The following is a 25,760-nucleotide window of genomic DNA, read 5'->3' as shown; positions in this document are numbered from 1 at the left end:
GTATATACTGACAAAATATTATATGAAATATACTGACTGAAATTCATAACAAACATTAAACATTGCTGTATTTCTCCTCAGGTCAAAATGCCCTGTGACAGTCTATTTGTGTGCAACAATGTGGCATGAAACGTATGATGAAATGATGAAAATACTCATCTCAATGTTCAGGTAATTTTAGTGGAATATAAATGGCAATGTGTTTGATATAAAATTATTTTTTTACTAAAAACAACAATTTGTGACCAGGCTCGACAAATTCCGTCCAAAAATGAATAACTACAATGATGCTTACTTTGAGTTCCATATTTACTTTGACGATGCCTTTAAGGATGTACAGAATGGCAAAATGCGACATGTAAACGAATATGCTGAGACTTTAGTGGACGTAATCAAAGAAGTTTACACGTAAGCTTTACCACATGACATATTCTAACCGAATAAGGAAATAATTACAAAGATGAGGAGTAAAAGTGAAGCAGTACATGTTTGGTTGTATGTTAGAATTTTTAGTGAGGACGACCCGTGTATATTCAAGAAGAAGCCCCGCCTCCCTCAGCAGAAGATCATCAGCACACCATATGGAGGTCGTCTGCAGTACACGCTTCCTAAAGGCAATACAATGATGGTTCACCTCAAGGACAAACAGCTGATTCGACATAAAAAGAGATGGTCCCAGGTAAGTTCCAACGCAGGTACAGGGGTGTCAATTAACTCCACTGTTTTACTGTAAGATCTAAAGTTTGGTGAATACATTCTACTTCATCCAGATCATGTACTTATACTACCTCCTTGGCTGGAGACTGAACAGCAAGTACCTGAAGATTTTCTTTGAGAATGGTGGACATGTGGATGAACTGAAGAAACAACTAAAGGTAAGAAACTGGCATGGGATGAATATTCCTTCCAGGCACGCTTTTAAAATACTTTATTTAACCTGAATCAAAATTACCCAAAGAAAACCAAGTCAACACCCAGAACATTAGATAACAAATTTTTGCTCTTTCAAAAGGTCTTAAAGAAATATTTTAAAGAAATTTGTCATTCATATAGATTTACTAACCAACCTTTTTCTGAATCAGAAAGAGAAAGAGAACACATACATCTTGGCCCTGGATGGAGATACAGATTTTCAGCCCTCTGCTGTGATGCTACTGATCGATAGACTTAAACTATACCCAGAGGTGGGTGCTGCCTGTGGCCGGATTCACCCCACTGGCAAAGGTATGATGAGCTACTTGTTCTGTTTCTGATTTTTTAGTTCAAACTCATGCTTTTATGTTTTACCAGAACCTTGTGTAAATTCTTATTCATCCAACATGTTCAAGTACACCTTAAAATGTGTGTAGGTGTTGATACCATTAACGTGCTGATACAAAGCACCACTACATGAGAGCTAATAAAGTCACTGACCTTTATCCCTGTTCAAATTGTGTATGAAGGGCCCATGGTGTGGTATCAGAAATTTGAGTATGCAGTGGGCCACTGGCTGCAGAAGACAGCAGAGCATGTGTTTGGCTGTGTGCTCTGTAGCCCTGGTTGCTTTAGTCTCTTCAGAGGTGCTGCCCTCATGGACGATAATGTCATGAAGAGATACACCACCAAACCAACAGAAGCCATTCACCATGTACAATACGACCAAGGTATTAGCTCAGGCATATCTTCTCACACATTCAGCAGGAATTCATTTTTAAAGCTAAATTCTAATTAAGCTAATGCAAAGTTTTTTTAAATAGAAACTGAGTAACAAAATTCTTAATACCAGTCATTAGGAATGCATAAAGATTGTTTATGACTGCTGTCAAATTACTGACAGCAATTTTTCTAAGCTTTACATTAAAAACAGTCTCAGGAAAGAATTAATTATGTAAATGTCAAATTGACCTAATGCCTAATGGATTTATAAGCAATCAAAATTTCATCTTGCACTATTGTGATTCCAGGAGAGGACCGCTGGCTCTGCACTCTCTTAGTACAGCAGGGTTGGAGAGTGGAGTATAATGCTGCATCAGACGCCTACACTAATGCACCACAGGACTTCAAAGAGTTCTACAACCAGAGGCGGCGCTGGGGTCCCTCCACCATGGCGAACACCATCGATCTGCTCGGCTCTGGGTGCTTGACCGCTCAGAGGAACAGCTCTATCTCTAAACCTTACATCGTTTACCAGGTCATCAGCATGGGTGCGTCCATTCTAGGACCTGCCACCATCTGCCTGATGATAGCAGGTGAGTAGATTTCTTTGAAAAACCTAAAAGTAGCCCACATAGTTGTTTCTATCTTATGTGTAAAAACCCTTGACAATCCCATGTGTACTGTCTCTTGCAGGAAGCTTTAATTTTATAGTAAATATGGAACAAAAGGTTGCTCTCATTGCAGCCACAGTGCCTCCCACTATCTACCTGGCACTGTGCTTCAAGCTGAAATCTGACACCCAAATCCAGATAGCAGCAGTCATGAGCGTTCTGTATGCGTTCCTCATGACTGGAACTGTTCTCTCCATCATAGGTAATATTGTTTTCTGTATTGATGTACTCTTAATGTTATGACTTCTGGTTGCCCTTACAGAAAATTCACACAATCATCAAATGTGAATAATGTAGTTATGAATCATCTAGTTGTTAAAATATATTCACATGTACATTTTGACACATGGTTTTTACTCACAATTAATTTCCACATATGATTTTTAGACATAATTCATGTATTTTTACAAGAGTTTTACACTTCATATACAGGGGGTATAATAAGTATTGACCACGACAACATTTTTCTCAGTAAATATATTTCGAAAGGTGTTATTGACATGCAATTTTCACCAGATGTTGGTAACAAACCATGCAATCCACTCTTCACACATAACTTAACTTATGGACATCTATGGTTTGATTTCTTTGCGTGTGTGAATTGCATGTGCTGTTACCAATATCTGGTGACAACTGCATGTCAGTAACACCTTTAGAAATATATTTACTGAGACAAATGGGTGACTTGTTCAATACTCATTTTACCCGCTGTATTCTAGGGGTAGGGGTTGTTTGTTTCACATGATTTGTTTTGATTCTGTCATTTTCAAATGTGATTTGATGTCTTATCACATATTGTTCACATCTATAATTATCATCTTTCTAAACAAAAAACAGGTATAAAATCCTTACAAACAAGCAGGAATTTTATTAACCCTAACCTTGTCTGTACTGTTTTCTCTATAGGAGACATAGTGAAGAATCAGACATTTATGACCCCCAGTGGCCTGTTTCTGATTAGCATGGCTCTACTGTACCTCATCACAGCCGCTCTTCACCCTCAGGAGTTTTCTCTGCTCATCCATGGGGTTCTGTATTTCCTCTGTATACCCAGCGGCTATCTCCTGCTTTCTATTTACTCCATTGTGAATATGAACAATGTCTCATGGGGGACACGAGAGACTGGTGGCAAAGCGGAAACCACAGCAGTGAGCGCCATCAAGAGGCAGGTTATACAGGCAGCATGCTGTAAATGCCCCTGCTGGAATAATAGTGAGGCTACAATTGAAACTGAGCCACTGCTGAAATCTGTAGTGTCAGAGGAGCAAGATCATACAGTCCACATGGATTCTGAAAACAGGTAAATAATATAAAAATAAACCACCACTAAAAATTAATTTTGCTATCATTTTTTAAACATATCTTAACTGGCAATACTGCATGACATGTTTTATTCCTTACATTTTTTTTATTAGTATTTATTTATTTTATTATAGTTCATCACCATGTTGTACAGCTTTAGGAACAATATCACCATTTCTACTAGCCAGTTTACTTTCCTAAACTAATAGTATTTTAAGAAAGGTTTAATAGCTGATGGCAAAGTTTTGAAAGAAATAGATAAATTAGTGGGTAAAAATCATTGGCTAAAATCTTTTCCCATATTCCTTCTTTTACTAGATCACATGAATGCCTCACATTACAAATTCCTAAAAGTAAGTGTTGTGCAAGACAATTTTTTAAGTGTGTGTATATATACAGGGGTTGGACAATGAAACTGAAACACTGGCCAATTTAGTTTTGGAGGTTTCATGGCTAAATTTGACCAGCCTGGTGGCCAATCTTCATTGACTGCACATTCCACCAGTAAGAGCAGAGTGTGAAGGTTTAATTAGCAGAGTAATAACACAGTTTTGCTTAAAATATTGCAATGCACACAACATTATGTGTGACATCAGAGTTCAAAAGAGGACAAATTGTTGGTGCACGTCTCACTGGTGCATCTGTGACTAAGACAGCAAGTCTTTGTGATGTATCAAGAGCCACGGTATCCAGGGTAATGTCAGCATACCACCAAGAAGGACGAACCACATCCAACAGGAGTAACTGTGGACGCAAGAGGAAGCTGTCTGAAAGGGATGTCCAGGTGCTAACCTGGATTGTATCCAAAAAACATAAAACCACAGCTGCCCAACTCACTGCAGAATTAAATGTGCACCTCAACTCTCCTGTTTCCACCAAAACTGTCCGTCGGGAGCTCCACAGGGTCAATGTACATGGCCGGGCTGCTATAGCCAAACCTTTGGTCACTCGTGCCAATGCCAAACGTCGGTTTCAATGGTGCCAGCAGCGAAAATCTTGGGCTGTGGACAATGTGAAACATGTACTGTTCTCTGATGAGTCCACCTTCACTGTCTTTCCCACATCCGGGAGAGTTACAGTGTGGAGAAGCCCCAAAGAAGCGTACCACCCAGACTGTTGCATGCCCAGAGTGAAGCATGGGGGTGGATCAGTGATGGTTTGGGCTGCAATATCATGGCATTCCCTAGGCCCAATACTTGTGTTAGATGGGTGCGTCACTGCCAAGGACTCCCGAACCATTCTGGAGGACCATGTGCACCCAATGGTTCAAACATTGTATCCTGAAGGTGGTGCCGTGTATCAGGATGATAATGCACCAATACACACAGCAAGACTGGTGACAGAGTGGTTTGATGAACATGAAAGTGAAGTTGAACATCTCCCATGGCCTGCACAGTCACCAGATCTAAATATTATTGAGCCACTTTGGGGTGTTTTGGAGGAGCGAGTCAGGAAACGTTTTCCTCCACCAGCATCACATAGTGACCTGGCCACTATTCTGCAAGAAGAATGGCTCAAAATCCCTCTGGCCACTGTGCAGGACTTGTATCTGTCATTCCCAAGACGAATTGATGCTGTATTGGCCGCAAAAGGAGGCCCTACACCATACTAATGAATTATTGTGGTCTAAAACCAGGTGTTTCAGTTTCATTGTCCAACCCCTGTATATACACACTGTATAATCTATGAAATAATGAAGTATTTTGGTTAATAATAATTTAATAATTAATAAAAATGTAATAATCAATAAGTAAATTTATATTTAATTTATTTTAATTAAATAATTTAAAAAATACTAACATTTAATTTTATATAATAATTATTAAATAATAATTAACAATGAATTATATTTTTCAATTCTATTTTAACTGACAAATAAAGGCTGGATTGAAGACCTGCAAGAAAAATCTCATGACTTCCCATTACACCAGGACACACTCTCAGAGGTATAATCTATCTGTTCAGTTTCCAAAAAGGTTCAGATTTATTGTACTCATCTGACCGTATTCTACATCTTTTTACCTGCTGTTCTAGGATGAAACAGAGTTTTGGAAAGAGCTGCAGAAACGGTATTTAGAACCTCTTAAAGAAAACAAAGAGCAACAGGAAAAAATCGCAGAAGAGCTCAGAGACCTTAGAAACAAGGTGAGACTGTATAGAGTACACACTTACATCTAATATACAGCATGCTAAACAACATGTGAATTTGATCTTGTTGTTAAAATGAAAGCTGATTATGGATGAATATTCTTTTTATACATTTAGGTGACATTTGTCTTCTTCATCTGCAATGCTCTTTGGTTGATGTCCACCTTGTTTCTCCAAACCATCGGCCAGCCTGTCTCCTTGACTATTCCAAAAATCTATCCAAATGGGACGGTTGCAAAAGGCGAAACATTTTCTGTTGATCCAATATCACTGATGTTTCTCCTGAGCTTTGCATTGCTCCTAATTATACAGTTTTTTGCAATGCTTTGCCACAGGTAACAAACTTGATTTATCCATGATAACCATATATTGTGAGAGAGAGAGAGAGAGATAAAGTCACAGTAATGCGGTACCAAGTAGAGTTATTTTTTTAAGAAGATTATATATATATATATATATATATATATATATATATATATATATATATATATATATATATATATATATATATATATGTCTTTAGTCTGATAAGGTAGGGCAAATGTCTGGAACACTGACTGTAATTTACATAATAGGTTCACATTAATGGATTTGTTTCTATAGTAACAACCCATTCACAGGGACTAATAATTGTGTCAGTTGTGTGTTTCCTTGGTTCTTAGGAATATACACAATTTTTGGTTTGCGAATATACACATTTTAAAGGCAGTATGCTACACAACAATCACAAAATTTCTTTCTTTGTTTCCAGAATCTACACATTAATCCATTTTGTGTCCTACATTGACACTGAGATGAAGTCCTACTATCGAAAAAAGGTATGCTTTCAAGACTTTCAAGTGAAAAAAGTCACTTAAAAAAACACCAGTTAATAAATATAAAGTAATTACGAAAATAACTGTCATTTTTCTCTAGGCTCCTGCAGCTTTGGAAACCAGTGTTCAGTCTTGGCCGGAGATGGAAATGTCTATTACTATTGAAAGACAGGCGACAGAAACTATCACAGCTGAAGGATATTCTGTAATACACTGATATACACTGTAAATATTTATTTTGCCACTGAAAGAACATTTATAAAGTATCAAATAAAACACACGCTAAAATCCACGTTTATGTTAAGCAGCCGCTGTCATACTGTTTATCCTGTAAATTATCTACTATTTTGCCTGCTAAATGCTTTCCTGTTTACATAAAATTACTCAAAGACAATAAAGTTTATTTTAAAAAAAAACAAAGCTTATTGGTCAGCCTAAAATCCAAATACTATGTCCTACCTGCACAAACATATACAAGATGTTTTACAATAGGGAAAATAGAACAATCTATTTTAATCATTAAAAAAATCACTGATGGTATAATGCATACATGATGTTAGTAAGCCTAATAAAGGTTTCTAGTCAAGGTCTAGATTTCACTAGAAAGTTCTTTCCTTGTCCATGAAATCAGACTTGGGGTACACTAGAAACCCACTGAAGGTTGTGTAGCGTCCCTGGTTGCTGTAAACAGCGTAGCGCTCATCTTGTTGGCTGTAAAGCCAAATGATGTCTCCTTGGTTCAGAACTAACAACAAACTCTGGCTCTGCATCCCTCTTTTTCGTGACGTGTCCTCATCAAACACCATGGCCTGCACCTCTCCTGTCCCTTTCATTAACTTCACCGACACAGCCCGTCGAGGGTGCTTCCCCACTGTGAATGCAAAGAAGTACACTCCTGGCACTCGGCATGTGAACTGGCCAGATGACTTGTTAAAATGGCCACCAATGTTGACATACTCTACGTCAAACCTCAGAGCCTCCCTCTTGTCATGTCTACTGCTTTCCCCCAGCACAGAGGATGTCCTAGCTACTGAAAACGCAGACATAAGCTCCTCAGGGGTTTCTCTCCAGCTATAACTGGCATATCCAGGGGGCAAGCACTCAGGGCCAAGGTACTTGTTTAGGTATCCCATAGAAGATGCAAACTCTGGGTATACAAGATAGCCGGAAAAAGTGATATAAGGGGCAACATTGCTGTAAAGGGCATAGTCTGGGTTCTGCTGCACCAGCAGCCAAACTGTGTCCATGGGTGACAGGCTAATCATGGCACTCTGGCTCTGCACCTTTCGTCCTTGATTCCTGTACTCATTATAAGCCATCGCTTGCACTTCATGTCTGTTCTTTACCAGCATCACAGACAGAAACTTCTTGGGGTACCTTCCAACCGTCAGTGTGAAGTAATAGGCACCGGCGATCCTGCAACGAAAGAGCCCTGTGTCCGGGTTGAAGTCACCACCCACGTTGACAAGCAAGTGGTCAAAGGTCACGACTCGCTGAAAGCCACCCAGCAGGCTGGTGCTGCGTGTGGCAGAGAACGCCGAACGCAAGCTGGGCATCGTGGGTGCAAAAGGGCTGACACAGGCGATAAACAAAAACGTTTGACAGAGGAAATTTCTGTACAAGGTACAGAATAAACCTGAGAATGAGAACATAAGAGTTAAAGATAATTGTTGTTAGAAATTATATTACAAAACATCCTTATTACTGTTTCATTTTATTTATTTTTTTCATTTGTACTATATTTAATATATTATAAAGATTAGTTTAGTTTTAATTGCCTAAAATGCATATCTTTGGACTGAGGGAGGAAACTGGAGTATCTGGAGGAAACCTCAGAAGCATTGGGAGGCAGGATGGAAGCGAGGCTCGAATCCAGACATGTGAGGCAAATATGCTCATTACTAAGCCACATTGTTCCCCTAGGACCTACCTTGTTTTATCTATTTTACTTCTGGGTCATGCATTGTTTTCTAACTATAACCCTAGAAACATTTAAAAATAAATATTTCCAGATTAATGGACTTCATATGAAAAATGAACCCCAGGTTTTTGAGGCCTTCTTGTCACCAGTCAGGACATGTTGAAATGCCATATGCACGAGTTCGGAAGTCTGGTTTATCCTTGTCACAATGCATTCCCTCTTTTCTATCAAGTGCTCACTGGAAGCAGTATCTCAAATGCAGCTGGTATTGTCTGTTCACTCTGTGCACTGGGGTAAAAAAAGGCTGTAGATTAGCCACTGGCTCAGTTCCCTGGTATCCTACAACAACAACATATTTCTGAATGGATGAAGCAGTGCAGGAAAGATTATGCGACCATGGGGTATTAAGGAAAGATTCAGTCTGAGAGTAATATACAAAGACAGACAGATATACGGTAAATAAGTAAATAAATAAACATACGCATAAAAAGATTTTGTCATCTATTACATTAGGATTGTGAAAGCCAGAATGTGTGACAAATGGTAAAAAAATAATTGAGATACAATATGATTTGATTCGAAAGAGCCGAGAACTGAAAATATGTATAATTAGCAATAAACATCTCCTAAATGTCCTAAATGTATGTTTGTGTTGCGTTGATAAGGCAATTAAAAGTTATCTATCTATCTATCTATCTGACTGTTTTGTCTATCTATCTATCTATCTATCACCACTGGATGAGTTGCCAGTCCCATCACCCTCACATTCATAAACTTATTCAACAAAACTTTAAATTATTAAATTTGAAATATATAAAGTCTACAAATACACTGAAATCCCATAATTTTACCCAGTGAAGCTTCTAAACAACTAATATTTCAACAATGTCTACATTTTTTTTTTAATGTCTCTCCCAGTAGTGCTAATGGAGCTGTACAATACATACCTGATCTAAAGTGTTGAAGAGAGGTCATGATTCTCATGATCCTTATTCCTCTGTTCCTGAAAGCCTCTCTCACTCTCTGACACTAAAGTGGTGAACTATTCAAATTCTGACGTAGTGACACTGTTCTATGGAAAGCCATTGGGGTAAAAATGGGTCTCCATATATACACAAGTGATAACACATGACAGTGACAGACCATGAGTTTACCTGAAAATACAAAATGGTTACCATGCCAAAATGGATTATTTTCATATTCAGCTCTGGAAAAAAATGAGACCACTGTCCAATCTCCACATAGAACCCTATTGAAAACCTCTGCAATGTCATCAAGAGGAAGATGGATGGTCACAAACCATCAAGCAAAGCTGAGCTGTTTGCTTTTTTGCAAAAAGAGTGGTATAAAGTTCCCCAACAGCAGTGTGAAAAACTGGTGGAGAGCATGGAGCCAAAACGCATGCAAATCGGGGTTATTCCACCAAATACTGATTTCTTAATGTTATTTAGCCAAAGCATTAACACACTTTGTTTACAGATTGTTTGCATTTTGTTTTATTTGAGTTATTAAAGCTCTGCAAATACTGCATGATCTTGGGTTATTTTGATGTGTTGTCATTTCTTTGAAATATACACTCTAAATAACAAGTTATATTTTGAATTTAGGAGAAATATTGTCAGCAGTTCACAAAAAAATGTGAAAAAAAAACCCCACCCCCACCCCACCCCAGCTCCCGAAGCACCCAGAGGCACTGCAGCTTGGCCTTGTCCCTGGCTGTAGCTGCAGCCAACCAGACCATGATGGAGGACGTCAGCAACACACTGCACATTTTTAATGGTTTATAGTTAAATGTCATGCTGTGGAACATCCATGACTAAGTTAGTTCCTGTCATCGTTTATCTTACAGCACTTTCTACACCGATCAGGCATAAAATGATGACCACCTGCCTAATATTGTATTGGTCCCCCTTTTGCTGCCAAAACAGCCCTAGCCCGTCGAGGCATGGACTCCACTAGATCCCTGAAGGTGTGCTGTGGTATCTGGCACCAAGATGTTAACAGCAGATCCTTTAAGTCCTGTAAGTTGTGAGGTGGGGCCTCCATGGATTGGACTTATTTGTCCAGCACACAGCATTTGTCCCACAGATGCTTGATTGGATTAAGTGCACAGGGGTCAGCATGGGCACTCTGACTGGTCTGCGGTTATGCAGCTTCATACACACCAAACTGTGATGCGTTGTGTATTCTGACACCTTTCTATCAGAACCAGCATTAACTTCTTCAGCAATTTGAGCAACAGTAGCTCGTCTGTTGGATCGGACCACATAGACTAGCCTTCACTCCCCACATGCATCAATGAGCCTTGGCCACAAAAGACCCTGTCACCGGTTCACCACTCTTCCTTGAGCCACTTTTGATAGATACTGACCACTGCAGACCAGGAACATCCTACAAGAGCTGCAGTTTTGGAGATACTCCAGATGTCTAGCCATCACAATTTGGGTCTTGTCAATCTCGCTCAAATCCTTACGCCCATTTTTCCTGTTTCAAAACATCAACTTTGAGAAGAAAATGTTCACTTGCTACCTAATATATCCCACCCACTAACAGGTGCAATGATGAGGAGATAATCACTGTCACTGTTTAATTACTGTTGATAATCACCTCTCAGTGCTCATAATGTTATGGCTGATCGGTGTATAACCCCTCAGAGAGTATATCTAGAAGTTTCTGGATCTCCAGGACAACTTGTTCTCACTGTATTGTTTTAATTATTGTAATTGTTTTAATCCCACACTCCTGTCCACTCCTGCAGAAGGAGCCCCAATCCCACAACCCCAATTATTATTTTTGTTTGTATTTTTTGACATTAATGGTTCTATTTTTTCAATATATAAACAAATAATTCATTTATAAACCATATTAATGAATGTGGGCATTCTTCATTCATATGACAATATTAACATGGAGCTTAATGAAGGCTGATAGAAATTTTGCAAACGAAAAAAAAAACACTATGTCTTTATAATTACATACAAATACAATACAAATTCTAAAGTAGTTTCCTGTGTTGTAACACCATATGTCCCCTTCTACGAACTACTTTTGGTTGCTTGATCCATATCTCCTGCCCAATTTGTAGCGATCATGCTTCCCAGTCTGCTCCATGTATGTGAGATTCAATCTTCAGCAAATGCGCAAATTCATCAAGTTAAGAAACTGGTATGGTTGTAACGGGTAAATAAACTCTTTTTTTCAAAAACATGTAAAACAAAAAGGCTAAAACTTTCTGTCCCTAGCTCTGTGTTGTTGTTTCTGTTCTGTAGCTATATGTTGTTATGTTGTCTATGTAGCACCAGGGTCCTGGAGAAACATTGTTTTATTTCACTATGTACTGCGTCAGCTATATGTGGTTGACATGACAATAAAGCTTCTTGACTTGACTTGACTTGACATCCTATGTGCTGAGTGATAAATGTTGATGTTTCTTGTTTTAAAGTTAATTTTATCTGTTCAGTCTAGTCCTTAATTAATATGACATATATCCAATTTAGCAATTTACCTTAATTGGTCATTAGCCAATAATATTATTCTGCTTTTTTAAAAAAAAAAACCAATCAAATATTCCAGTTTCTAAAAGATCATTTGCTGTGGTACCTGATGATGTTCCCAAAATCAGTTAAAACATTATATTTTTACACACAGGTGTGCATTTTCGAAATATCACAAAATGTACTGTAATGTTGTGAAATAAAGCATGTGCCATACAGATGTGCAGCATTTGAAAATGATGCAAATCAGCCTGCTGACGCAGATAATATACAGTGGATTGCGAACATAATTCGTTCTGGAAAAGTGCTCATAATCCAATAAGCTCGTATAGTAAAGCGAATTTTGCCATTGGTAATAATGTCGGATGATCCGTTCCACACACCCAAAAGTATTCACATAAAAATAATTTTTAACGGTATTTTATATACAAATTATTGTCCCTAATATCTGAAACAAATAACAATGATTAATATACTTCTAGTGTAGTATTAGTAGAGCAGTACTAAAGAACAGTCACTACACTTGGACGCAAAATATGAAAACGTTTCACACACACACGTAGTTACAATGCTATAGTAAACAGTACGCTTGAGCGGATGTTGCCTGTATGAGAGATTCACGCCGACTGAGGACAAGTGAGACGGGAAGCTCACCCGAGCTTTGTTTACGCAGCGAGAGAGAACAACCATCGGCTCAGTTGTGAGATTTCCCGCGCGAGCTCATGGCGTGATGCTCATGGCGCGGTGCTCGTCTTGCAAGTTATCGCTTGTTAACCAAATAAAATTTTATACAAAATTTTTACTCGTCTCGCAAAGCACTCGTAAAGCACATTACTCGCAATCCAGGGTTCCACTCTACTTATTACTCGTAATGCAAGGTCTCGTTCGTTTATCAAGTTAAAATTTATTCAGAATTTCTGCTCGTCTTGCAAAACCCTCGCAATCCAAGGTTTTACTGTAGGTCTATTTAACTTTGGAAATTTAGACGTTTAAATGTTAAAATGTGGTCCTTGTTTATGATTCTACGGTTTAGACTGCAACGACGCGATCATTTGACGAGGAAACAAACTGTATTCCTGACAACAGGGGGTGCAAATACCGCGTCCCTCTGTACAGACACCAGTCGGGTCGGAAAATGGCGCCGAGTCTAGTTAACAACTACATTACCCATAATGCTCCTCTTGCGGTTTGGGTGCAGTGGGGACGTGACGCAAGGCGCTGAAGGCGTGAGCGCTGCGTCTCTGCGAGGAAGAGGCACTGAAAGTCGAAGCTAAAACCGCATTCAAGACAACATGGCAGGATTGCCCCGCAGGATTATCAAGGTAACCCGGCAAGCGAATTCCACTGTACAGAACACTCACACGCCCTGAATTACGGCACCACAACCATCCTGAGAAGCTCGTAAAGCGGCGTGCACGAAAGCAGAAGCCGGTTACATTGCGCTCCTGCTAGCTCAGTGCTTTGCTAGCGACTTCCGTTTAGGTGTTCGCTCTTATATGGGAGGGTTAAAAATACATGCAGGCTAGATTTCAGGGAACAAAAATGGCGGACGGCCTGTTCCTGCTTCAGAATTGTTCACCAACGTAGAAATAATTGCTGATGCCCAGCAACAGATCGCACATATCGCAGTATGTGAACGAAAGTAAAAGCTAATGAACAGGCAGGCTAGCGGACTAGCGCGCTAGGTAGCTAGTCATCACCGCTGCCATTCATTGATTGAGCATCGATAGCCAGTGCGTGCTATGCTAGTGTTAGCATTAGCTTTCCGCTGTATTATGGGCCAGCTAAGTGGGGTTGAACCTTCAGAATTAATCACCATCCTTACCAGTCACGACAATCAGCCTTTTTACTGCTTTTTATTACAGCTACTTTAATAAATCGCGTCGATATTTCAACCTCGTTTATTGCTGAAAAGTGTAAAGAAAGCACAGGGGAGGAAATGGAAGTCGTGGAGCTAGCGCGAGGAGCGTATTGACTTGACTAGCTTGTTGAAAAGGCCTTGCTAGCCTTTTAGCTAACCGGCGAGATGCAATCCTAATGGTGTGTTATAATGCGGGGGATGTATCGCAAACGTTACGATCTGAGGAAAATAAACCGTGTTAGTGTGTGTGCGCGTGTGTTATTTGAGGTGTTTGGAAATAATGAAGCTACGCAGATTTAGCTGGACGGCTTTCATTAATCAAACGACGAAGCGAAATGCAATCTGATGGTCGGGTTTTTGCAAGAAAAAAATAATAATACTCGGGATTCGCGTCCGATTGCTGTTGATTTAGGAGTATTTATTGTTTATTGTAGTACAACATATTGAGAGAAAACGCACTCCAGGTATGTGTGAGTGCTGTAAGCGTGCTATGAGTCATGTAAATCTGAATGACTAGTCGATTTTTTATTGTAGCCTTGAAGGAAAAGGCGTAGCCCAGAGCTGCTGGTATCATCGCTCAGGTTTCGTCCCTCAACCAGTGAGTGCACTAACCATCCGTCTGGGTTTTTTTTTTTTTTTAACAGTTTTCCCATATGCATCTGATCTGGTTTCGTTTTTAATGAATGCAAAAAAAAAAAATGGCATTAATAAAATTAAAAAAAAAGAAATGAATGAAGCGTGCACCTTAAAAGCACACGTTAGGGTGATGTGCATTGGGCACGTGCGCGTCCTGATTAATCATGCGTGTTTGGTGCTGGAGTTGGACCACAAAAGCCACACTGATGCAGTCAGAGTAATTGGATGTTGTGTATGCAGTGTGCATCACTGTGCGGTTGTGGCCTGAGCTCTGATCTGATGGGGATGGGGGGGCGGGGGGGACTGGGATTTTTTGGCTCCAGCGTTGTCCTGTGTTTTTGTTTTTTGTTTTTTTGTATATGAAAAACTCGAGACATTTCAGGAATGTTGTTCCTCTTATGCCTTTTTTGAGACAGCTGTGATGCCTAAAGCAATGCGGACGAGAAAACTTTTCCTATTTTCCATATTTAAACAAATGCATCATTCTGAGTCCCATGCTAGACTAACTACAATTTTTTTTTTTCCCCAATAATTCATTGGGACGTCTTCGTGCACGGTTTACGCATTTAGAATTATTTGTGCATTCAGGTTTCTTGGAAATAAATAAGGAAATTTTTGCACAAGGATCGTTTGGTTGCAGTTTTGATCTGCAGGAATGCAAAGAATGTTGTAAGATAGAATAGAGAGCACTTAATCAAGTCATGCAACCTCAGATGTGTCATGTCTTGAGCTTCACACATTCTGCGGGTGCTATAAGATACTCTGTGTGTTTATTCGTGTGTGTGTGTGTGTGTTTGGAAAGGCCCAGAGGGTTATACTGGCTCTCTTACAGTAATTGCTACTGTCTCTCTCCTAGACTGGTAACTTAGGGTTTCTTAAACTTGTTGCAGCAAGGGACCCCTTTAATTAATTAATTAAATAAATAAATAAAAAGACTCTCAGTTCACATTTGTACAGGAATATTCTGGCTATTGCCAGGTTTTTTTTGACTTTCCTGTCACAGAGTATATTTTAATAAAAATTAGATACAGGGTTATTTATCGGTTGAGATATCATTGTTTGGATCACGCCCATTCAGTTTATCTAATCTGTTAAAGATTCAACAAGTACATTACTTTGGTAATGGTGGGTGGGTTGTGGTTTATCTCACTGTGACCAGATGTAAAAATCGCGAGGCCTGCGGCTATGCTTCAGAGACCATTGGGGGTTAGCTAAATATAACTTTTGATATTTAATCTGTATCTAGTATACAGCGAATTTAGCTTTGATGCAAACACTGTTTGGGCAAAAATATGTGGACACCTGACCATCACTCACGTTATTGCCACAAAGATGGAAATAAGAGGTCAAAACCTGTCCCAGCATAACTGTGCTCCCTGTGCACAAAGTGAAGTGAATGAAGACATGCTTAGCCAAAGTTGGATTGGCAGAAGACAAGTGCTGGACTGGAACTCCAAATGTGAGCCAGGTCTTCTTATCTGACATCACTGTCAGACCTCACTAATGCTCCTGTGGCTGTATGAGCAAGACTCCACGGCCACACTCCAAAATCTAATGGAAAGTCTTCCCAGAAGAGTTGTCTACAAGCCTTTAGCTATATAGTGTAAGGAAACGTGACAAATTCTGATTTTATGGCCTTTGATAGTTTTATATATAGGTATGGACAAATATTATTGATTATCAAGCCCAGCAGGTAACTGAGAGCTCCAGTAGTCTTGCCCAGTCTCATGTTATACTCGCCAATTAACCAGACAAAAAAAGCATCAACTAACATCATTTATCTCAAAAGCATGACCTCAAGTGAGTATACAGATAATGGGGCGTAAGGTGAGGTAATTGGTTCCATAGTCTTGTCATGTTCTCATTGCACTATGAAATGTTAGTTGAGTCTCTCAAATGTCATAATTGATCACATGTTAAAGTACATGCTAGAATTATATAAGTTTTTGTGCTGCTCTGCTTCCCTGTATCTGGACATATTCTTGCACAGAATGGTCATTAAAATAGGTCTTACCTACAGCTGGACATGGTGTCAGTTCACGCCTGCAGTGCAGCAGGTAGCTGTGTATACAAACCAGTTGGAGCTGGTCATGGTTTAAAACCTCGTATAAAAAGTCAACTCTCGCAAAAGTCAATAGGGAGTGGAGTTTTTTGACTGTTATTACAGCAGCCTGATATAATAAATAAAAAAAAAAATCAGGTGGCATTTCCTATTGTTAAGTAAACAACCATCTACTGGTTACAAACTAAATATTTGCCTGGGATAACGTTCATGCCTATAACGTGTCGAGCTTACTTTGCTCCGAAACTGAATGTAGTATACTAGGTAATATTTTGCATAAGTATCGCAGTATACGTTTGTGCATAAGTGTCTTACAACTGAACAATAAAGAGAAGTATAAATGCTGCATGTAAATGTGAATAAAGCTGAAGTTCTGCATGTGCATGTCAGTATGCGGAAGACAGGCAGCTGCCGCTCACAATACACATTGTTTACAATAGATATAAGATAAACCTCACACAAAGGTTTATATTCAAATATTTTCCAAATAAGAAATTGAAATTCTCTCTCAAAGTTGAGGGGAAATGCTCTTGCGGATCATTTTCATTCTTTTTAATATAGTTGGCTTTGCTGAATTATAATACTGCATTAAAAAATCTTTGATTCCATGATCATTGAATGAACCAACAAATTTTGTCTGACAGTTGTTAAATGTTAAAATCAGACAATTGATTAAAATGCCATTAAGCGCGATTATAGCATTAAAACGTCGGAGTGGCGGAAGTGGAAGGGAAGGGCGTTCACCGTTTAAGGATGTCGAGGATTACACAGTAGAGCCTCTTCCTAAACTCAGCCGAAAACTGCAGCCTTTAATGCAAATGCAATTGGAGCAGAAATTGCATTATGGGTGAGTAAAAAAAAAAAAAACACACCTCTGTATCTTGTCATCTCTTGGGGATGCTTTTGTGGTTCTTATGAAGGTTGAAGGGAACATAAGCTTAACAAATTACTAGGATGTTTTAGACAAAATAGCTAAATTTCTGTGCCGTCAGAAATAAACTTGATTGCCCATGTGCATAATAATTAATAATTATCTCTGTTTTTTTTTTGTTTTTTTTTAAGAAAAAAAGAGCACAATCTATTCTATTCTGTGAAATGATGGAGCAATCCCAGCGTTTCTAGGTGTCATTTTAGGGGAAATGATAATCTGTTAAGAGTACTCTAAATGAATCTGGCCTGCCCTTAAACTCTTTGTCCTGTGCAAACTTTCTCTTCATTATGACACCATTATCTACTCGTCACTGACCGGCAAATGTGAAACATTATTCTGCATGAAGAGTTGTTAACAATGCATATGCACATAATGTTCAGAAAGGAGTATTTTAAAACATTTTGTAACAGACTAAGCTATAAACATCAGTCTGATCGTTCCCGCTGCTTATAGGTCTCACCTCAAGCACACACTAGAACTGGTGTTTAAAGAAGTGCTTAAATGAATATGAAGGTTTACTGTAGAGTAAGCCATTGTCGTTTTTTTTTCCCCCACCGAAACCAGATTGCTGTGTTCAGTTTGAGAGAATAATAAAGCTACACTTGTATAGCCATAAGTATGTGGATGTTAAAAATCAAGCAGATAGCCATGCAATCTTTAGTAAACAAATACTGATGGTAGGATGGTTTGTGCTGAAGAATGACCTAAAATGTGGCCCTGTCTTACGATGCCACCTTTAGCACAAGCTTGTGAAATTTCCGCCCTTTAAGATCTGCCCCAGCCAGCTCTAAAGTGCAATTATCGTGTAACAGCAACAGCTCAGTTGCAGACCACACACACCAGAGTGCTGAAGTGTGTAGCACATAAAAATCGCCTAGGTTCTGTTCCATTACTCATTTGTGTCGCTTGCATCATTTTTAAACCGCCTCTGGAAGCACCATTGGCACAAGATCTGCATCAGGAGCTTCATGTAATGGGTTTGCATTGCCAGGCAGCTGTACATAAGCCAATCTGTCTCCATGCCAAGTGTTGTCTGGAGTGGTGTAAAGCACCACCGCTGGATTCTGGAGAAGTGGAAACGTGTTAAATGGACTGATAAATCACGTTTCACTATCTGGCAGTCTGATTGATGAATCTGGCTTTAGTGGGTGCCAGGAGAACGCTCCTTACCAGAACAGTAAAAGACAGAGGTCAGAGGGCGTTTGTCCCAGGGTTTGGGCTAGGCAATTATGTTTCCAACACTGTGGTAGCAGTTTGGAGGGAAGGTCCTATCCTGTTCAAGCATGACTATGTGCCCCTGTGCTCAAAGTGTGGTCCATAAAACATGGTTTAATTAGTTTGGCATGAAGGAACTTGAACAGAGGCTTGACCTCGAACCCACTGAACACCTTTGGGATGAATTGGACTGTTGATTGTGACCCAGGCCTTGTGATCATACATTGGTACCTGATCTGACAAATTCCTTTTTGACTGAATTCCCACAACAGACTCCTAAATCTTGTTGGATATCTTCCCAAAAGAGTGACCCTTAAAAATCCCAATGGGGGATCCCAACAAGCTCATATACGTGTGATGTCCAGGTGACCACTATACTTTTGTTCATGTATTAAGCTACGTTAATTATTTTGCTGCATTATAATAGTTAAGAAGGTTAAATCACTGACGAACAGCTATTTAATATATTCAATTGGGTCAAATCTTTCATTATACCATGCACAGGCTTTGAGATGGAAAGAGCATTTTGAGGAATTCTTCCACACAAGTGATTTTCCTTCACATCAGGAGGCAGGAGTGACTGAGGGACTGGGGGTTATAAGAAAAGCAGGGAAAAAGATTTTTTTTTTAGCCCCAAGGCTGCAGAGGTGGATGGGATTTTACCAAAAATTTGGCCATAGATGAATGCACTTGGCAAAGTTATGAGTTATGGTCACTATGCCTCTTAAATCTAAAGTGCCTTTGGACCGACTGGCATAGTATTCACTATATTTTAAAAATGGGACAAGACCATGCAACCTCTATGTTCATTTATGCTGTAATTACAAAATGATCGACCAAGTGCCTCTGGAATCATAGAACTATAATTTTTATTTATTTGCAATAGTGAATGGAGATGGTGATATTGCCATGGTTTGTGGTATGTCGCTCTAAGCCAACCTTGGTTATACATGTTTTGAAATTCCTGTAAGTACTTGTAATTTCTTGTAAAGGTCTTGACTCATAATGAAAAGCTTTTACTCTCAGCTCTACTCTACAGAAACAGTGACATTTTCATTTCCAGCTCTACTCTACAGAAACCAGGGAGGAAACTGTTATCTGCGAATTTCAGAAAAAACAGTTGCTTAACCACACTTGCACAGATGATTAGGTTAAATAAAACTTGTCCATCTACATTGTGTTAAACAGCTGTGAACTGATGTCTGACTGGCATCAGCAGCTTTTACCTGCTTGTAACATCGATGCAAACAAGCAGATCATCCAGTGCCAATTAGTCTAACTGCAAATTAAGCAAAGACACAACTAAGCAAGTTCTGTTCCAACCTGCCATCTTCTTTTTTTATTCCCCTGTCGTGTGTGTGTGTGTGTGTGTGACTAGGAAACTCAACGTTTGTTGGCAGAGCCCGTGCCAGGCATCAAGGCAGAGCCTGATGAAGGGAATGCTCGCTACTTCCACGTGGTCATTGCTGGACCTCAAGACTCCCCCTTTGAGGGAGGGACTTTTAAACTTGAACTCTTTCTTCCTGAAGAATACCCCATGGCAGCTCCGAAAGTACGCTTCATGACCAAAATATATCATCCCAATGTTGACAAGCTGGGGAGAATATGCCTAGATATCTTGAAAGGTAAGTGATCCGTTAACATAACCAGAAGTATTTGATAGATGTGTGTTTGTGTTTTTAAATGATCCTCTTGCATGGCTGATTCTATATAGATTGGTGTTTGGCTTCAGTAATGCCTGACTATAAATTATTCCACACTGCATTTACTCTCAGTACTTCTTTACAATGATGGTCACAAAACAGACCTAATGGCTGAAACCCCATTACAGTCCAATATGCAAATCATCAGTGGATGACTTGGTAACAGGAAACTATTAAAGTGCAGTGAAGAGTTTTCAGTTCATCATGAAAAAGTCTTGCAGTGAAAATACAGTTTTTGGTGAAGATGTCTTTCATATCCTGTGGAACAGTAAGATATAGAGTTTCTAGCAGATTTTTACTGTGACAACTATGCATACATTATGTGTATATATTTATCATATACACCAAATGTGTATATTTAGTTTATTCAGAGAGTTTTCATCAATGAATCTGATCCTGCTGAAATAAACCTAAGATGCAGACTTTACATGAACATGCCAGCATACACCGATCAGGCGTAACATTATGTCCACTGAGAGGTGATGTGAGTAACACTGATGATCTCCTCATCATGGCACCTGTTAGTGGGTGGGATATATTAGGCAGCAAGTGAACATTTTGTCCTCATAGTTGATGTGTTAGAAGCAGGGCCAAATTGTGATGTAAGTCCTGTAAGTGGGCCCCACCTCGCAACTTGCAGGACTTAAAGGATCTGCTGCTAACATCTTGGATCCAGATACCAAATCACACCTTCAGGGATCTAGTGGAGTCCATGCCTTGATGGGTCAGGGCTGTTTTGGCAGCAAAAGTGGGATCAACACAATATTACGCAGGTGGCCATAATGTTATGCCTGATCGGTGTATATCGGTCTGTCAACATGGCAATAAATAAGACTCTAATTAAAGCACAGAGAGATAATTGTTCAGTATTACCTACAGAAATGTGGATCCGAGGCATTTAAATGCATGTCACGGATCAACTCAGATATATGATGTGGGGTCAGCTTACAGATGCATATTATGATCAGCTCTATTCATAACTCCATACTAGAACATTGAACGAGAATGTGACTTGGTATTATTAGAAAAATAATTTAAAAAATCTGCTCATTGTTTACAACAACTCCTAGTTATTTTTTTTCTTGTTTGTTTGGCGCATCAGACACTTGCTTTCTGGCAGCCAAACATGGCCGTCGTTTCATTTTATGTCCTACATGAACATGTTGCCTTTTCTTGAGGAAGTGAAAGCACTCGATATCACAGCCTTGCATGTGTGCTTGGGGGAGATGATTAATTTGTGTTCCGTTTTTTTTAACAGATGACTTAAATATATGCATTGACCCTGATATAAAACTTTTATGGGGTACAATATTTTAGGTCTAAATAGTGAACAGACCTTCATTTGAAGTATATTTAAACCTTTTAAATGGATTTCTGTTCATCCGTCTTGAGTTCCTGGGGATCTGAAACTTTTTTGAGTTGGCTGTTTAACCACTGCAGTGAGCTCATGTTTATACTGCCGTGACCCTTATTACCTAAATTAGCTGTGATGAGTGCACCTTGGCTGCTGTATAAAACGAATTTGTGTTCAGACGGCTTAAACGGCAAAGCTTGCTTTCAGTCAGCACTGAAACGCTAACAGATGTTGTGCTTAGCAGCACTAGTGCAGGAGCACAGCAGGAGAAAGCAGGAGGTAAATATTTAATACTTTAACCATTACCTTTGATTTGGTACTGCTAAACAGGTTCAGGTAAGGGTAGTATTAAGATAATGCCAGATTTGTTTTGCCAGCGAGCTATTTATTTAGTAATGTTTGCCACTTGGCAGCTTGTTTATATGTTTTCAGTGTGCCAGCTATATCTGTCGTCATCAGAACTGTCTAAGAGGGGCGACTCCACCTCTGACGCATTTTCTTGGTCAGTGGTCAGTTCAATGCCTGCAGGATTTCTTCTGAAAAGAGTGCTGTTGTACAATTGGCACTTGGTATTAAAATAAATGCAGCTGGTGCTTATTTCTGTAGTGTGTATTTATTCTGCTCGGCCATAATGCCGTTTCATAATGCTTTTTCAGAATGATCTCAAGTTCTCAGGAACAATGTCCAGTCAATAGGTCATGTTTCTCCTTTTCAGATTCAGGAATATTTGTTTCCCCGCTGATTTAGTCATATAACCTCAAGTGCTCAGTCCAGGGATCCCAGGGTGTACCTCTGCATTTAAAAGTGGAAACTGACCATACTTTTTTCTTCTTCTCCTTCTTCTCTCCCCCCCACTCCTGATTTGATGTATGATTTGGAATTGCTGAGTGTGCCTGTGCTGAAAAGCAAGTCTGTATTTCCCATTGCTGTTTTTTACTTCGTCATGCCTGGCCTCAGAACCAAACAAGTGGCTTTTATCATAATCACTCACAAAATGTCAAAAGCCTCTCGGATTACACTCTCTTAATCTCATCTCGTTCTCTTCTATATTAATATAAGATGATGTGCTAGGTTGCTGGTCGCTGCTTTCCCCTTCATCTTCTCACTCTTCTTTATCCCCCCCCCCCCCCCCCGCCCTAATCTATGTTCCAGATAAGTGGTCCCCAGCCTTGCAGATCCGCACAGTGCTGCTATCAATCCAGGCATTACTAAGTGCTCCCAACCCTGATGATCCTCTAGCAAATGATGTTGCAGAGCAGTGGAAGACCAACGAAGCTCAAGCCATAGAAACAGGTGGGTTATGAAGCCAAACTGGATTTGCATTGAAACTTGAGTACAAAAAGTACCGTGTAGTATTTTATTTCAGATTGCACAACATCCTTTCAGCTGTGGTGCAGTAGAGTAAAGTTCTCATTGGGGATGTACTGAATATCAGTATCAGGGCTGATACTAACACTGGATCAATAACTGATCAGATTTGACATTTTGTATCTATGCATGGAGGTATGGAGCTTCTGACCTCAGATCAGTATCAGACATTGGCCAATATGCATAGCGCCAGTGTATAATCTTATCTAAATACACTAAATGGCCAAAAAGATGTGGACGTCTGACCATCACACCCATATCTGCCCATTCCAAAACCAACAGGGAGATGGTCCCCACCCTTTTACTGTTATAATATCCGACACTCTTCTGTGAAGGCTTTACACTAGATTTTGGAGTGTGGCTGTGGAGATTTCGCACAATCAGCCCACAAGAGCATTTGATAATGAGGAAGCCTCATGTGTGGTTGGTGCTCTCTTACTGTTGAAGGTGTTCAGTGGGGATGAAGTCAGAGCTCTGCGCAGGCCGACCATGGCAAACCATGTCTTCATGGAGCTAGCTTTGTGCAAAGGGGCTTTTCATGTTGGAACATGTTCAGGCAACTTGGTTCCAATGAAGGAAAATCATAAATCTACAGCATACAAAGACAATTCTATGCAATGGTGTGCTTCCAACTTTGTGGCAACAGCTTATGGGTGTGATGGTCAGGTGTCCACAAACCTTTTGGCCATATTTTATCCATCCACAATCAGTCAGGAAGCTTTTGTATTATTATTATTATTATTATTATAGTTACATTTTTGTGGTTTCTAAAAGCACAGACGATTCATGTTAATTCATTTTCTTTAATTCAGTCTTTCTAATGTTTTTGCTGTTTGTTTTGTTTTGTTTTTCAGCCCGGACATGGACCAGGCTTTACGCTGGGAACAATATCGAAGTCTAGAAAAATAAGGGGGAAAAACGGAAAAGAGTGGAAGTCAAGTGTGAACACAACTCCTCCTATTCTGCCAAGACCTATTCATTTGCATTTAAAGGACACAGGGATTAATGTTATAATAATAAAAAAAACAACTGTCAAGAATATATTAAAGAAAAGAGAAAAAATAAAGAATGACAACTGCATTTAATTTGTAATTTAAAGGCACATTAGGAAAAAAAAAAAAAAAACCAACAACGAGAGAACCATCTTTGACCTAATTCACTACTGTTTAAATGCATGGGCAGAGGATTTAGATCTATTCACATGGCTTTCTTTTTCCATTGATCTGGGAGGCTCTAGGGAAAAAGTGGCTGTCATTCATTCGTCCTGGCATATGGAGGGTGGGGGGTGGTGGGTAAACTTTTTACATTTTTTTCTTTTAACCTCTGTTTTGTTTTTGTTGTTTCCTCTCATGATGCTGTTTGTTTCTGAGAAGCAGCTGATTAAACAACACCCTTTTCTGGCAAATCGCAAAAGTGCTCCCCTTTTAGAAGGTCTAGAAGGAAAAAGAAAAAAAATCAGCTTCGCTTTAAAAAAAATAAATAAATAAAATTCACATGAAGTGAAAATTAAGACTTTTTGGAAGTGGATATGATTAGAGTAAATTAACATGGAATAGCCTTCCACCCTCACGTTAACTATTGTGACCGCTGATCGTGTAGACTCTAACATAGGCTTTTATTCTCTATCTCTTCTTTTTGACTGCAGGCGAACTATGAGATTGTACCATGAGTTTTAGTATAACAGTTCTCTTACTGTGTTCGGTGTTAGTATTTTTTTTATTTTTATTTTGCCATGCCATCACTGTACTAATTGCACTCTCTGAACTCCATCACTGATGTGCTCCTTCTCCTGTGTCTGACACAGTCTAGTGCATTGAGCTTCGTTTGCTGTTTTTCTTCCCTTTAGCCTTTATTTTGCAAACTTAGGCTGCGTTGGAACTGGTGATGTGTGAACGGTGAGGTGTTTTCGAAGGTGAGGTGTACAGGAGCCTACCGTGATCAATGAACGCTTGATCTCCATTTCCAAGATCAGTCTTTGCTTCGAGACGTCTCAATTCACTGTATGTAAATTCCTTCTTTCTAAAGGGGAGAATGATTTCCTGCTTTCTGAACGACATGAAAACAGCCCACATACTTTGTTCTTTCTGTAAATAAAATCTGTTGATTAATAAGATTTGTGGTGTCATCATTTAGTCAGATTAGGTGACTGACTGACTAATAAACACCCTTTCCTGTTCTGCCTTATACACGCATGCGTTTTATGGTGCTATCTGCACAGGATAGTCTTCTCGTCTCATCTTGGGCACGGGCAGAACATCAGCGATTCCACACAGAATATAGTCCAAGCCTCAGGATTGAACCAGGGACTGTGGAGCAGAGTGTCACTATTCAGATGCCCTCTGTATTTAATATCTATAGGAAGCTTCTACATCCTTGTGACTAGAAAAACTAGTGAAGTCTGATACTGGTTTTAACTGGTTATCCAACTCAAAAATGTGAAAATTACTTAATGACGGTATACCTCGTGTGTTCTTACATATAAATAAATTCTATTTCTCTTTTAAGATTAGATTCTCATACAAACACAAACTAATCATTCGGTGAATCTGTGTAATAATTTATAGAAGTAATGTGTATTAAAGAACGAAAATAGAGCTTCCTCAAATAGGCTGTTGCTTTTAAGCAATGATTGACTGGTATTAAC

At 39.3% G+C, this 25,760-nt stretch overlaps 3 protein-coding genes across 3 annotated transcripts in view; 2 read left to right on the top strand and 1 right to left on the bottom strand.

Moving 5' to 3' along the window:
• Positions 1–6,941, top strand: part of LOC131352320 (chitin synthase chs-2-like) — a 30,208-nt gene extending 23,267 nt beyond the window's left edge. Inside the window, exons 5-19 of the mRNA XM_058388326.1 lie at positions 82–171; positions 250–408; positions 505–679; positions 771–875; positions 1,083–1,224; positions 1,443–1,643; positions 1,944–2,228; positions 2,329–2,508; positions 3,213–3,606; positions 3,927–3,961; positions 5,490–5,554; positions 5,643–5,753; positions 5,874–6,091; positions 6,508–6,574; positions 6,672–6,941. Coding sequence (XP_058244309.1) covers positions 82–171; positions 250–408; positions 505–679; positions 771–875; positions 1,083–1,224; positions 1,443–1,643; positions 1,944–2,228; positions 2,329–2,508; positions 3,213–3,606; positions 3,927–3,961; positions 5,490–5,554; positions 5,643–5,753; positions 5,874–6,091; positions 6,508–6,574; positions 6,672–6,788 — 2,344 coding nt within the window. The 3' untranslated portion in view covers positions 6,789–6,941. The remainder of the gene's footprint in view (positions 1–81; positions 172–249; positions 409–504; positions 680–770; positions 876–1,082; positions 1,225–1,442; positions 1,644–1,943; positions 2,229–2,328; positions 2,509–3,212; positions 3,607–3,926; positions 3,962–5,489; positions 5,555–5,642; positions 5,754–5,873; positions 6,092–6,507; positions 6,575–6,671) is intronic.
• On the bottom strand, positions 6,832–9,611 carry c1qtnf13 (C1q and TNF related 13). The gene is made up of 2 exons (XM_058388333.1): positions 9,440–9,611; positions 6,832–8,207 (listed from the first exon to the last, which is right to left on the bottom strand). The coding sequence occupies exons 1-2, from the start codon at positions 9,474–9,476 to the stop codon at positions 7,171–7,173; spliced, it is 1,074 nt and encodes a 357-aa protein (XP_058244316.1). The 5' UTR covers positions 9,477–9,611; the 3' UTR covers positions 6,832–7,170.
• Positions 9,612–13,153: 3,542 nt separating this feature from the next.
• On the top strand, positions 13,154–25,229 carry ube2na (ubiquitin-conjugating enzyme E2Na). The gene is made up of 4 exons (XM_058387965.1): positions 13,154–13,308; positions 20,070–20,316; positions 22,901–23,041; positions 23,971–25,229. Exons 1-4 carry the CDS (start codon positions 13,279–13,281, stop codon positions 24,015–24,017), a joined length of 465 nt encoding a protein of 154 aa, XP_058243948.1. The 5' UTR covers positions 13,154–13,278; the 3' UTR covers positions 24,018–25,229.
• Positions 25,230–25,760: the final 531 nt, after the last annotated feature.

The sequence above is a fragment of the Hemibagrus wyckioides genome, linkage group LG04 (assembly GCF_019097595.1).
Source record: "Hemibagrus wyckioides isolate EC202008001 linkage group LG04, SWU_Hwy_1.0, whole genome shotgun sequence".
NCBI lineage: Eukaryota > Metazoa > Chordata > Actinopteri > Siluriformes > Bagridae > Hemibagrus > Hemibagrus wyckioides.
This window is presented reverse-complemented; position numbering and strand designations above follow the sequence as displayed.